The sequence below is a fragment of the Propithecus coquereli genome, unplaced genomic scaffold (genome assembly GCF_000956105.1).
Source record: "Propithecus coquereli isolate 6110/MARCELLA unplaced genomic scaffold, Pcoq_1.0 Scaffold601, whole genome shotgun sequence".
Lineage (NCBI taxonomy): Eukaryota > Metazoa > Chordata > Mammalia > Primates > Indriidae > Propithecus > Propithecus coquereli.
This window is the reverse complement of record NW_012151964.1, coordinates 716,077-730,503: the sequence shown is the minus strand read 5'-3', so window position 1 is coordinate 730,503 and position 14,427 is coordinate 716,077. Positions and strand designations below refer to the sequence as shown.

Here is a 14,427-nt window from a genome sequence, read left to right as displayed (position 1 = left end):
TTGTGGCTCACTGCCTTCTGTCGTAATTTTAATATAAAATTCCTTATGAGGCACGATTATTGTTTTCCCCAAAACATCCCTTCCAGCTGCATACTTGCCCACGTTTGCCCACGTGTGAAACTGTGCCGTCATCATTCTGCCCACACGCGTCGCCTCTTTGGATCCTTTTGCAAATTGTTGCCGTTTGCTAGGATATTATCAGTCTAATAATTCATCCTTGGTTTTGCTTTGCCTCCCGCACCCAGATCACAAACACCAAGGGATGCCGTGACCGGCGCCAGCACCACTGGGGTGGGGGTGGGGTGCCTTGCGCCTGCCCACTCACAGGCAGGGCTGGGAGCGTAACCGTCCCAAGGCTAAGACTTCCTCAATCCTCCCAGTTTGGGTAACTATCTCCGTGTTTTGCTGGACCATTAACAAAAATCTATTCCTTAAGCAACTTTTCCCTGCAGAGCCCAAATTGCCTAAGTAGGTGTTGTGTGCAGAGATGTTCAGTGAGTCACCCTGGGGTGAGCCCCCTCTCCGCTTGCTAGAGGGGGACGAATGTTGCTGGTCTGTCATGCCCCTGGTCAAGTGTCATTCTTACGGGGGTCTGAATGATCCAATCAGGACAGCCCATCATTTTTTCTCGAGACACTTGAAATAGAAACCTAACTTGGTGTGATTAAAGAGTTCCTGACGGCCAGTTGGTCATCAGGTGTGTTTCTGCCCCTTCGGTGGAGTCAGCATTTCTTTATTCTGCCTCGTCAGAAACATCACAGCGACCAACAACTGACTCTGACAGAGGCACTCACCAAACCTTTGCCAAAATGTTACTTGTGAAAAAGAACGAGAGTATCGCACCGGAAATATGCAGATAATTGTGTCTGGAAGGAGGTGATATTTGGAGAGGTTACATTTTCCCTTTCCTGGTAAAGAAATACGAGGTTTACCCCACTGGGCATGACGGCAATTTCTTAATTACGCTGATTGTGGGGTTTGTCATGACGTAGGTTTTTCATTTGTGATTTTGAAACCTACGGTATCAGTTTCTCTCCTCTCTTACTGCAGTTTCATACCATACATATCAAAGCCAGAGGAAAAATATTCTAAGCATGAAGAAGGGAATTTTCCAAGGCAGGGTGACACGTTAGCATAAACGATCTCTCTATTCGGGGCACACCAGGTATGCAACTGGTGTCATTGTGTCACCCTCTGTGGGTTTTTACGTGGCACTATTTTTAAAATCATGTTAAAGAGTCCAGATTTATTCGGCCCCTCTAGGCCCCCGTCCCACTGCCAGGAGCAGAGATTGTCCCACACAGAGCTTTTGTCCCCGAGGAAGCTCCTGGCGCTGGCCGGAGGTGCACACGTGTCCATCCACTCCCAGCTTTGAGGCCCCCTGGAGCTCGCGCAGAGCATCTGACCACGTCCACGCCGTGGATAGCTGCCTTCTCATCCCCCATGTTGGAAGCCACTCTTTATCAAGGAAATTGTTGAAGGTCACTTTTGGGGCAAGGTGGAAGGGGGCAGGGGCCACACCTGAACCCCACATCCAGGGGCCGGCACCGAGCTAGGACGGCTTCTCCATCGTGCTCCATGGTGCGCCGCTTCCTCGGGGAGATCCAGGCTGGGGCGCTTGCTGGAATTAGCCGATGCCCGGACGTGACCAGCTGCTAGTGCCGGGAGCCGTGCGTCTGGGGGACGCCCCCCTCCGGTCTGCAAGTGTCCTCTGTGGGGAGGGGCCCTGCAGACGCGGCTGCCATCTGCCTGTCACCGTTTATAAGCACAGTCCGCAGAGGCCAGTTTGCAGACCCTGTGACTTATAAAAATGCCAGCAGACCAAGGCTGGGAAGCAGGGAAGGGGGATAACTTGAGGGGACAACAGGCAATGGGGCGAAGACAGAAGCAGCAAGGGTGGGGCTTTGGTTCAAAACAGGGACAACAGTAATGGGAGAAATCACCTTGCCCGAGTAACCAGAGGAGCAGGGGTTGGGGTAGAAAAGCAAGAATTGAGTTTGGACAGGAAGACGGAAGGAAGGGAGGAAGTGGTGTTGGGCTGTTTCGTGGGCCCTCCCCTCCCCTTCCTCGAGTCCCTCCCCTCGCGCTGCCGTGGTGTTTACAAGAGTCCTAAACGCAGCCCGGCCCAGCTTCTGTCCCGGGGCCCCGGCCAGCGGCTCGGCTGAGACCCCTTTCTGAGCATGAAAGCGAGCCCTCGGCCACCAGCCACTCCTGGCTTTTTGTCGCCGTGCGGGCACCGCAGGGCAGCAGGAGGAAACACAAATTCCAGGTGGACGAGGGGGAGGCTTAGCCGGGTGGTTGCACGTTTCTCTCCCTCCGGATTCACCAGCTAAGCGTCGGAGCGAATGTTCGGTTTAAGCTCCGAAAGCTTCCAGGGCTGGAGCGGCGACCTGGAGCAGGGCCACCCCCTACGCAGGCGTACGGTGCCCCTCCTGGAATTTCAGAGCTTCTATCTACGGTCTTGACATTTCATCCGGCGTTTTCCGTGAGCTTCCCTCCCCCGGGATTGTGTGGCAGATCCATTCTCAAGTAAAGCCGACCTGTTCTACCTGGATTCCGCAAGGGCCTGCGCGCAGCCTGGTGCCCACTCTCGCTGGCAGTGGCGCCGGGTACCGAGCTGCTCACGCATATATTTAGCCCGTTAGAAATGGGAAGGAAAGTTTTTGTAGAAACGGTTTCCCAAGGAACTGATTGGACAGATGCAGCTGGTCTTAGAATTTCATGTCACATTGGCGCACACCAGCGAAAGCAGACACGTTTACAGAGAGACATAAAGAGCAGTTCAAAGAGCAGAGAAAATACTGGAATTCATTAGCCACTTTCTCTCGGAAACGCGTGAGGCCTGGTCAGCATGGGAGCAGCATGGATCCGGGGCGTCGGAGGAGCTGAATTCTGGGTCTGGCTTGGCCCCTGGGTTCCCTGGCATCAGACACCCAACCGTTCCAAGCAGGAAGTTCCTTTTGCTTCTTAGAGTGTGTGGTTCAAACGTCTAGTTATTTTTAATTTATATTAGCAATGTGTGCAGAAACTGCCTACTGGGGGATTTTTGTCATGAGTGGCATATGCTTGCTGGCGCAGTAAAGTCTACTAGTCACAAAGACCCGAGACCTAACAAGCCGCCAGGTCGGTGCCGTGGACGGAGCTTGAGCACCCGGGGGCCATTCCTCCCAGGGACTGTCCCGCACACTCTCCGGAGAGCTTGCGTCTGCCTTCACTTTCTACAGGAAGCTGAGAGCTACCCAGGGCATCTGCTCCCCTCCTTAAAGCCATTCCCTCACTTCGTTTCTAGCTGCACGGTAGACTGGGTGTGGCCGGCCCTCATGCTAACGAAAACTGACTAAAGATGCTGAGTAAGATATCTTTCCAAGAATACTTAAACGATCAGTGAGTTGGGAAGTTAGTAAGGAACACTCAGAGGCCAGAACCCGTGTTAGAGCAAGAACCTGGAAGACACTCGCCCCCAGCTTCCTCCCTGAGGGCAGTTGACACAGGTGGCGCACTCGGGGCTGGGTGTTCACAGCCTCACAGGGCAGGGACTGGCGGCAAATCCCAGGGTTTGCCCCGCTGCTCCCCTCACCCCACCCTGCGTGAAGGCGAGACCTCAGGGAGCTCCCGCCAATGTGAGAGCAGACCAGAGCACAGCCCGACTCGGTGCCACTTCAGATCTCACACACACGTGTGTCCCACCGATGCCCACATGTGCACACGTGTGCACACACATGCACACACTCAGGACAACTGTCTGGGATGCGCCTCTGGGAGAGGTCGCAGCTGGAGATTTGGATGTGAGAGCTGTCCACGTTTCCATGGTAATAGAAATCCCCGAGCCGGGACCAGGTCCCAAGCGTTGATCACAGGGAGGCAAGAGACCAGGGACCCAGAGACACAAGATGAGGAAGAACCTGGGGTGAGCAGGTGCTGAATCCTGGGGGGAGAAGGTATCGAGGAGGTGCCGCGAGGACTGAAATTCGACTGCTGGATTTAGCAACGTGTAGCATTCTGATGGCTCGGCAGGAGCAGTCTTGCTGCGATAGCAAAAGTCAGATCGTGAGTGAAGCCACTTCTGAGCCAAGACGCCATGCAGAGGTCGCAGACCAAATAGCCGCGCCCAGGGCCTGGAGCCTGCACTTTAGCAAGTTCCTCCTGGTGATCCTGACGCCGGTGGCGGCACAGCTACGTTACGAGCCTCGGGGCAAGGTGCTGTTCCCGGGCGGGCGCATGACGTGCTCGTGCCTGGGAGGGGTGAGTCGTGGGGCTCTGTCGTCACAGCTTCGTGTGACCCAGCCCCATGCTCAGCTGAGCGTCAGGAGGACTCTGCCAAAGCTCTCCTCAAAGCCAGGTCTCATTCACCTGTCCTTGCCGCATCTGCTGGTCTATCAACAATATCAGAAGTCGAAGTTAGCTGTTTAAACCACCTGTTTAATAATTTCTTCTATCATTTTTCTGGGCATCGATACCCTGCACATGAATCAGTGATTCCTGTTAACAGAATGACCACTCCCCCTTTTTTGGAAATAAAGCCAACACTTGCCTAGTGTTTATTTCCTATGTCTCTATCATTAATATTTCACAGCTGTTAATTTTTACTTTTCATAAATGTCATACTTTTAGTGACATGAAAAGCAGATGATTCAGAACAGAGGAAATTACCTGAGAAGGCCACTTTGGCTAGAGGAAGGCAGGGCGCTGTTGTTGGGTAGCCCCGCCCCGCCGGCCCGGCCACTGCTCTCACTGCCCCTCCCGCTTCCGGCCTCCCCCCGCAGCTGCTGGAGAACCTGCAGGCCCTTTTGCATGGCTTGGAATTGCAAATGCAGTTCAGGTTTTAAAAATCCATCTCCACAAGTTGTTTTATCACATTTTAGCATCATTTAAACAATTTATATCTCCAGTTTTTATCTCTCACATTGCAAAATCTTTGGCATCTTTGCCTGGGGAGTGAGCACCTGGTCATGGTACCAGCTTCTCCTCCTAGATCTCTCACGTTATTTTTAAAAATACCACTCACAGGAGCTTTGCGAGGAACCAAATGTCTAGTGCCGTGCGTGTGGCAGATTTAGCAACAGACTTCATCTTCCAGAGGGAATCGCGTTAAAATCCACAGAGCTCTAGATGAAGCAACCGACCTCCCGAAAGAGATGAGCCACTTATTTCCGAATGAAACATGAATAATGCTTTTATTCCAGTCGCCCTGTAGGGCAACATTCTCGAAATGATGCGGAGGGCAGGGCTGTGCGGAAAGGTTCAAGCCGCCGCGCCCGCTCCTGCCTGGCTTCATCTGCGCTTTTCTGTTCGCACAGAACCTGCCATCAGCACCGAGTTCCCTGGAGCGCCGGACCTCTTTTTGTTTTGTTTTAGTTCTTGGTAAAGTGAAGAACAAAGTGAAGCGTCCTCAGTCAAGTTGAGCTAACATGTCACTGTGAATGCAGAACTCTGAAATCTGAAATGTGGGAGTGACACTCTTTGTTCCTTTTTCTCCGTCGATAGTGGAGATTCTCTGCTGTTGAAGACCTTACTGATTTTAAGCGAGAAATGAACTGTACTGCAATATTACCAGGGAAGAGAACTGGCGTTTTTCTTCTTGTTCTAGGAGATGAAATTATGTATGTGCTTCGGGTACATCTGCTCTGAATACTTTGACAGCGGGAATCTGCACAAACCTTGACATGTGATGAGAGATTTGCGCCTAAACCTCTGATGTGAAATGTTCCGGCACTGACTCGAGAAGGTGAACCACTGCAATGAAGGCGGGGTGCCGCGGACGAGGCGGCCTGGGGTGCCGAGCTGGGTGTTCTTAGAAAGGTGTGAAGCCCACTTCAGAGGCCGGCTTACCAGGAGCAGGGGAGCCCGGGGGACTCCTGAGGGGCAGAGGTGACGGGCGTGCTGGCCTGGGTGCTGCTGGCTCCTGCTGGGCAGGGCCGTCTGATGCGTGTCCCGCGTAGCAGCGCGGAGGACCAGGGCCCGACGGCGGCGTGAGCTCGCTCACCGGCTGTGGGCCTCGGCTCTCCGGGAAGAGCTGCGGAAGGAACAGAAGGGCCTAAAAGCCTTTGGGGAGCGCACGTAAGTGCTGTGACATGTGCCTGCGGGAGAGAGCCGTGGACGTCCAGTCTAAGCCCCCTGCGTCTGCTGCCTTCTTGCCGTTTTCGTCCTCGCACCCGCCCCATGCCTGTGGACGTGCGGATTTTACCTTCCTGTGCTCACATCACCGAAATGAAGCCACAGAAAGATGAGCTTCGGTGATTATTACCTTTTTCGTAGCGTAGGTGTTGCATTAGCACAGGTGTGCGATGGAAGTTATTTTGGGAGGGGAGTTGGGAGTCGGGTGACTCACGCCGTCGGCATAGGTAGGGGACGTTAAAGGCCCATTCCGGAAGTGTTTTCTTAACTGAGGAGGGGCGTGTTATTCTTATTTAAATGGCAAGTACTCTTCAATTTCTTTCTCCCACTGGTAGGTCAATGACAGGAAAAGATAGCATATATGTTTCTATGGGGACCTGGAGAATTTTTTAGAACTCCAGCTCTTGGCTTTGTTTTCTACGTGGGAAGCCAGTCTTCAGCTGCCACATCAGTGCAGTTGTCCTTGTAGGCATTACAGGTGACACAGGCAGAGCCCAGAGTCCCCGTTTCAGTCTTCGTATCCATTGTAAATCGGGAGATTTCACTACAAAAGCTGCATAACCTCCTGTAGCTAAAGTGATCCTGCAATTCCAGAAAGCCTGAGCTACAAAGCTGGAATGTCTCAGAATGTGATTGCTGCCCCCAAATGACGATCTAAATAAATATAATGCCCTCTGGTTGGGCGATGCCTCCAGCATTTTTACTTATTTATTCAAGAAGTAATTATAAAGCAATGAAATTATAATTTTATATCTTCTAACTGAGCTCATATAAACTTCATGAATGACAAAAGAGAATCAATTTGGCTATGTTCATTGTCTTCACAAATAAATAAGCCATTGTTTTTACAAAAACAGCAAATAATCCGTGAAGATACAGAGATGGAAGCGTTTCCTTTGTCAGAGGGAAAAGCCAGAGATAACTGCTCTGCCGGGTGCGGTTTCACAGCCAAGACCACCTTCCTGCTTTCGTAGGTGCCTGTATTTGTTATTCGGAGGCGAAATAATAAAATTTATTAGTGACTATTTTGAGAAACTGAATTTTTCAAACATTGTAATGCAAGTTATTGCTGATTTCATTCGAAAGTATTTGCTCTTAGACTGAAATAGGAGGAGGAGATAGGTGGCTTCAAAGTCCGCGGTCGACTGGAACCCACCTCTGTCACTTCTTGCTGTGTAACCGGAGTCTCAGGAGAAGAGTTCCGCTTTGTAGCGTTTTGTAACGAATAGGAGAAATGACATACGAAAAGCCCTTGGCTCCAGAGCACCCTCTGCATGCACTTCCTGGCAGCTGTTTCAGATGTTTTCATCCAGCTCCCACTGACGTTTGTTAGCCCCTCACCCAACGCCGGCACCGTGGAAAGGTGTGGAAAGGGGTGGAAAGGTGTGAAGCGTCGGGTGTGTGAAGGGTCGAAAGAGACTCTCGGAGAAGTACAGAGAGAAACTCCAGCAACAGCCAGGCTCTAATGTCCCATGTTGGGGAAAACACCTGCTCTCCAGAGCTCCCGTTTCAGTTGCCACCATGTGGGCAGTAGCCTGTCCCTGTGCAAGGAATGTGTCTTTGGGGACAGGAATTTTCTATGATGAAAATTTGTAAAGATTTCTGTCCATGTTTTAACTAAAAGACTCTTTTTCCTAAGGGAAAATCTAGCTTCTGGGCAGGCAGAAAATCTCACCTGAGTGCTTCTTCTAAAACATTACAGTCTGTACGACGGCAATGAAGGTTCCTGGCATTCGCGGTGGCAGACGTGTCAGAATAGTGTGAAGGGGAGCAGCAGAGTAGACGCCTGCATCGCACAAACCACTTCCACGTGTGGGGACCCAGCGGTGCCCTGTCGAGCACAGCAGTGCTGACAGTAAAACAAAAGCCCTCTCAGTGCCACCTTGTTCCCATACCTAACCTTTTCCCAAACTGTTAAGGGACAGATGGATTTCACTGAGAGTACCTTGAGGTCTTCTTGGTGAAACCAAATGGCAAACATCCGTGGAGAAAAGAAACAATAAAAGCTGACGTGGCGGTGAACAGTGATTGGCGCGTGTCACCACGATCATTACGTAAAGCTGAATGGCGTGTAGCTTTCCAACTCCAGCGCTAAAACCCGTAGTTACCCATCTCGCCGTGGCTGTGGGGAAGGAGAGTTGTCACTGAGCCAAAGGAAGCCCTGGCTTTGTGTTTGTGTCACCTGTCGCTGCTCTCTTGTAGGAAGAAGGCATCGTGAAGGAGATCGACATCAGTCACCATGTGAAAGAAGGATTCGAGAAGGCAGACCCTTCCCAGTTTGAGCTGCTGAAAGTTTTAGGCCAAGGATCCTACGGAAAGGTAAGTTAAACTCCCTGATTGGTCCTACTGAGTCTCCTGATCACGAAAGAGACGCGGGCGGAACTCGAGTGGGTGAACCTTGCAGGTGGTGCTCACTGTGGCAGCGCCCGAGTTACCTGCACCCCACCCTCCCACCGCTTTGCACAGCTGGAGTCCCCTTACCACGGAGCTGTGCCTCCCCACGACCCCCTGTGCCCTGGAGACTGTCACACACACGTTGGTTCCCTCTCTAATAGCTTCCCTAGGCCTTTGGTTTATCTCCAAGGCGAGCAGAGTCACGGGATGTGAGCCAGTGTGTCTCTGAAAGAGCGTCCTCAGCAGCTGCTTTTCCAAAAGAAAGGAAAAATAAGAGAACAAGGAAAAAAGGAAACAGCACCCTCTGGATGGGCACGTGACTGTCACTCGGGACTCAGGGAGGCTGGGGCTGCAGCCTGCCCCCTCCTCACCCCTCACGTCATTGCAGTTATTTTGCCTCTTGAAGTCTCAGTTTGCCCATCCATAAAATGGAGATAATATTACCTCCTTCTTACCCATAATTATTCTATGGGTTAAATACAACACAAATCCCATCCAGCGGTTGCCTGAGATGTGTGTGTGCACTAGAATTGTTCATTTCCTTTCTTTTTTCACGTTGAGATTATAGCAATAAAGGCACATTTCTTTCAGGAAATGAGAAATAGTTGGCTCCTCCTATAGTGCCACATCCATAAACAACAAGATGTCAATAAAGAGCTTTCGGCTGCGATGACGTGTGACTTCCCCAGCCCAGTGCTGACTCCCTGCACCTTGGCGTGGCTGGTAGAGATACACAGGCTCTGACCACTTGATTTCTAGAACATAAGGGCCTGCAGTAAACCACAGAGCCAGCCGTTCCCCAAGCGTAAGCAGCACAGTCCTGGCTCTTTAAAGTAGCCATTTTTGTGTGGCATGTGGACATTCGCCAAATCTTTGCATTCTTCACGACTTTGAGCCAAAACGAAGTCCGGGTCCCGTTGATGTGAAAGTAGAATTAATAGCATGTTAACGTCCCGGTCAGCCCCTGCAGAGCACCTCAGTTTGGTTGCCTGCAAAATGTGTATCTGTCGTGCTCGTACGGTAGAATCTCTCTTTCTTTTCCGCGTGGTGGTGTGGCAGGGAACATGTGTTTATACTGGTGCACATACCAGTGCATAGACTAAGCCATGCAACATTACCAGTATTTAACGATTTGGGGCCTGTCGAAATGGCTATTTAACACGGTTCACACGGTGTTTACGGAAGTGGGGAAACAAAGATGCCAGTCTCTCGCGACGTAAACAGCCACTGCCAGAACGCAGAAGGCAGAGCCCATTTGCTGTGGCAGCGGAATGTCTCGTCGTTAGCTAGAAATGTAGGGAAAATGAGAGAGGGGCATGATTCTCTCTCTAAGCACCGTGATTTGGAAACAGACAGGCAGGGGTCTCTCCCTTTTCTGCCTTTCGTAGGCATCGCGCACGCGCCGTTTCTTGAGAACAAGTCCAGCCTGTGCCGGCACAGAGCTGAACGCCTTTAGCCGGAGGGAAGGAGGTCTGGCCCGCGGCTGAGCCCGGGAGGGTTTGGAGGGCTTGGTCGACCGGCTGCACTACCGAGTGAGCCTTCTTACGGTGCAGATGCCGCCAGCCCATGTCAAGGCCGAAGCGCCCGAGCGCCTGGTAACGGAGCCGGGAAAGGCTTTCCGAGCTCCGTGGGACACAGCGCTCAACCCCCAGGCTGCGGAGCATCCCCTCGGTGGTGCAGCGGTACGAGCACGGCCCTCAGGGGCGTCCTCCCAGAGAACCGGGGTATTGATGATGAAAGGAGAAAAGGCTTTTCCAACTCCCTCATTCAAATTTTGAATTTTAATTTTGCTTTAAAAAAAAAAACGTTTTTGGAGAATGAAGAGTCTTTGGCAGAATCCTCTTGGAGTGTTAATGTCCTTACGACCCTGTCCCTTCCTTCCCGGCCTCTCATCACTTCTCATTTTATATTTACTTATGTCAGTATCTGAGCAGTGAGACAGTCCAGTGGTGAGGAAGGACGGCAAGGGGAGGGAGCAGGACCGGCAGTGGACAGTCACCTGGGGGACCGCGCGGGGGGCCGCCCAGCCGCTGCCGTGAGACGCCATGGGGCCGGCCGGGTCGGCCATGGACGTGGAGCTCGGATCTGCCCAGGAGACTCACATGAACAGGACTCGTTGTTCTTGAAAGCTTCACTCAGAAGGTCCCTGGGAGGTTTGGAGCCAACACTAGGCACTAGAGAGTCACAGATACCAATTCCACGCAGAAGTTTGTTGTGAGTTATTTTATGAAAGCAAAGCTAATGACCAGAAGGGGAAAAGCCGTATGCCGTCATGCCCAATTTTATCGTATTTCTCCTCTGCAGATAAAAATAGCACGTCCGTCCGTGAGAGTGATCTTCCTTTGCTACCTGCAAGGGGAAAGAAGTGCAGGGCGGGAGGTTTCCATCCTGTAGACGGCTCCTGTTCAACAGGTGTCCACTTCTTGCCTGGTTCCCAAGAGCAAAGACGTGTGAATCTGGACCCCAGCGTCCCCAGGGCAGGCCCTGCCAGGAGCCCCGTCCCCAGGCTGCTCCATTCTTTCCTTCGTGTTTAATGACCGAAGACCCTGAGATGCAGAAATGAGTGAAGTGCACTCTCTGCCCCCAGGCACCATGTGAGAGTGACTGTCATCATGCCCCTGGCTATGTGAGCTCTTTAATAATGTTCTTCTTGTCAGTGCTCTCCGCTTGGACAGCCACAGTGAGATTGCTCCTGTGACAAGAGCAACTGTCGCCCCCAGAGGGTCACATCTCTGGTCATGGGATTTCTTACCAGGGACCCTTTAGGTGCAAGAGCCACCAGGTGTCCCACGTGCTGGAGCACACGAGGTCCCCACCTGGTCCTGCAAAGCAAAGCCATCGTGACTTCCACCACGTCTGGAGAGCAGGGCCATAGATGGTGCTTGGGACAAGAGAAAGACATGCAAACACCTTATCCTCTAAGAGACAAGCAGCTTAAACACTGAATCCGGGAGCAGTGAAAGCTGGCGGAGCGTGCTCCGCGTCGAAGCGAGTGCTGCAGACCAGACGCTCCCTGAGGGCTCAGAGGCCCCCTCGCCTCTCATTCCGTCCCCTCACTTGCTCCTTGAGTGCCCTTGTGTGGACACATGCCGGGCGTGGTGCAGAAACTTTTTTTTTCTTTGTTCTGGGGAATGGGCTGTAAGTTAGGGCTCCCACACTCTAAGTAGGTAAACCGAAATCAGAAAGTGTCCTTGCTTTTCTGTGGCTTCATTGGTGGTGTTGTAAGACTGCGTCTCTGAACGTCCTCCTTTTGGGGGAGACTGTTACCCTACAGTCCCCGGACAGTGCACGCCTGTGGGCGTCCCGTGCCTTGGTGCAATATCGCGGACTCGTGTCGACGTTCAGCGGAGAGAGCTGAAAACCTTGCTGGGAGAATCAGGCGGTGACTTTGCTGATCACGGGGACCCATGACGATATGGAGCAATTCAGAATGACGTGGCATCAGCCGCCCGGTCGCGGTTCTCCAGGGCGTCTCTGCAGAGCAGCCGAGCTGCGGGAGAAGCGCTTCTGAAACTGGAGTCGGGGGGCCAGAGGGAGCCGGCCGGGCTGGGTGTTAAAGGCTCAGCGACCACGTTTGCTCGCGCTGTCGCGCTGTTCTGGAACTTATTCCACTGCGTTAAAATGGATTCCTAAGGGACAGAAGAATGACGCAGAGCGGGAGAGGGAGAAGCTCGATGGCACGGGTGGATGTCCTGCTGCTGACGAGCGAGGCGTCTCTCCTACCAACCCCGGTTTTGCATTCCGTGGTGCATCCGCGCTTCTCTGCCTGCCGGCCGCACCGGCCACCGTCGCGCAGGCCCTGGTGAGAGGAGCTCGATGCACTGATAGAGTGGAATTTTTTCTAGTCTTTTAAAAAATGAAAGTAGAACTCTTTTTTTAAAAACAGATAAGTGTAAACATTAGCCATTACCATCAGTCTTCTCATGTTTAAAGCCTGAAATTCAATGGAGAAAAAAAGTTTCCTGTGTAAATATCTATGTGACATTTGACATCATTTAAACTAAATGTTAACTGGCGGCTTGGCCTTCGATTCCGACCTAAGTGGAATGGGTTCACCGCTCCCTGAATTCACGCAGCTGTGCTTCCTCGTCGCAGGGGCTGGTCGGGGGTGGAGAAGGACTCTCCCAAGGCTGGGCCGTCCCCACACAAGTCCCCGGACACTTCGCCCTCCTCCCCCTCCGTGTCCTCCCACGGGGAAGAGGGGCGTTACTGCGCTTGTTTGTTTTCTGATCATAATGCCCCGTCTTGGGAGCTCATGAATTAGCTACATGGTGACAGAACAGGTGGCTGCATCCGTCACCCAGCAAAGGTCACCTCGGGTGTGAGCAACGGTCCAAGGCAGCCATCCACGCTGTGCTCAGCGTGCCCCACACGAGGTGTCCCCAGGCGTCACAGCAGGGGATGGCAGCCGGAATGTTCTGCGCCACCTCGTCAGGGCCGTAGGCCAGCAGGGCACACCCTGCCTTCACTATGTCACCGCCCCACCTAGCGGCAGGTGAGACTGCAGCGGCCCTGCGGCGGCAGCGTGCTCCTCGCCACATCCCACTCCCAGCCCTCCAGGACCAGCCTCCTCCCTCCTGTTGTGGGAAACGGACGGTCCTCAGCCTGGGCGGCCTGTCCAGCACCCAGGGCCATGTGCTCAGCCTGGCCCGTCACCTCCCTCCTGCCCCACAGAGCCGAGGGGGCAGTGCCGGCTGCAGGTCCCTGGCTGCCCCGACTCTGCTCAGCACCACTGACCAGTCCACGTGGATACAGCAGCTGCCACGGACGGGCTGGAGAGGTGAAAGGAATCACAGCACCAGATGGAGACTAAAACTGCACAGTGCGTGCCTGTCCCGTGATCCAAAGGGGAAGAACTCAAGAGTTAAGCACCAGAGCTTTTCTCGCTGCAAAAATCCCCTCTCTGACCACTGTTGTCATGTGTCTACCTGCCCAGCGGGAAGCTCGTCCCCAGGCCAGGGGACATTCCCCAAGGCAGAGTCCTTCCATCTGTGGTGACTGGAAGGGCTACAGTAGAACTGTTGGCGACAGCCACCGGGACCCCAGGTCCCACAGAAGGGCTCATGCCTGTGTCCCACAGGGCTGTGCAGGTGAGGGTGAGGCCCCAAACTGTCACCCAGGGCTGCACCGCAGGCTTGTATATCCCGCTGTGGGGACACACACGTACCTGTACACACAGACACTCCACACAATATCCACTTTCCATGACGACATAGTCCCAAACCCTGAAAGAAAAAGGACACCTGTTCTAGCTGCTTTCCTAGGACGGCTCTCGTTCCCGGACGCAGCATCGACCGCACAGAACGGTGCCGCCCCGTCCCCCGTCCTCGCTTCTGCCTGGGCACAGGCGCAGGGCGTTTCCCCGCCGACGCCGTCTAGGTTAGTGTACCGGCGGGGATGTGGCGCTGGTCCTGTGCCGGGACTCAGCACTTCCTGGCGCCTCCTTCACCTGAGTCTCTCGAGCAGACACCTGTCGGTCTCCCTGGGTCCACCTGCACGGCTCCCGGAGCGCCTGCGCGGTGAGTTTCCGCCCACTCCTGTCTGTGCGGAGAGCCGCGGGGTGGGACGTCCCCACCTGTCTGTGGCCGGGTGAGCGGCGGCCCCACCCTGACGCTCACTGGTGCACGTGGCCCGCGTGGCCCTGCGGTAATGACCAGCCTGGGGCCGTGGAGTTTGCATCCAGCTAGAATGCCCCAAAAGGCACTGACAACACCCGGTCCGCCTGGCTTTTCGAGGCTTGGGAAGGAGGAACTCAAGTCACACCGCGAGGCGGCCACCACCAGAACTTAATTCGCATGTGATCTTTATCACGCAAGCAGATTTCTCTTCTGTTGGAAATGATTTTAGGAAAATCAAGTACTATTTTGTTCATTTTCATGGAAGATCTTTTTTATAAAGGATACTCCAGGGTTGTTTTTT

The 14,427-nt window shown here is 53.3% G+C and overlaps 1 protein-coding gene across 1 annotated transcript in view; it reads left to right on the top strand.

Annotated features, from left to right (window-relative positions):
- RPS6KA2 (ribosomal protein S6 kinase, 90kDa, polypeptide 2) overlaps positions 1–14,427 on the top strand; it is a 186,487-nt gene that overhangs the window by 78,491 nt on the left and 93,569 nt on the right. The window contains exon 2 of the mRNA XM_012659274.1: positions 8,317–8,433. Within this exon, the coding sequence (XP_012514728.1) occupies positions 8,317–8,433 (117 nt within the window). The remainder of the gene's footprint in view (positions 1–8,316; positions 8,434–14,427) is intronic.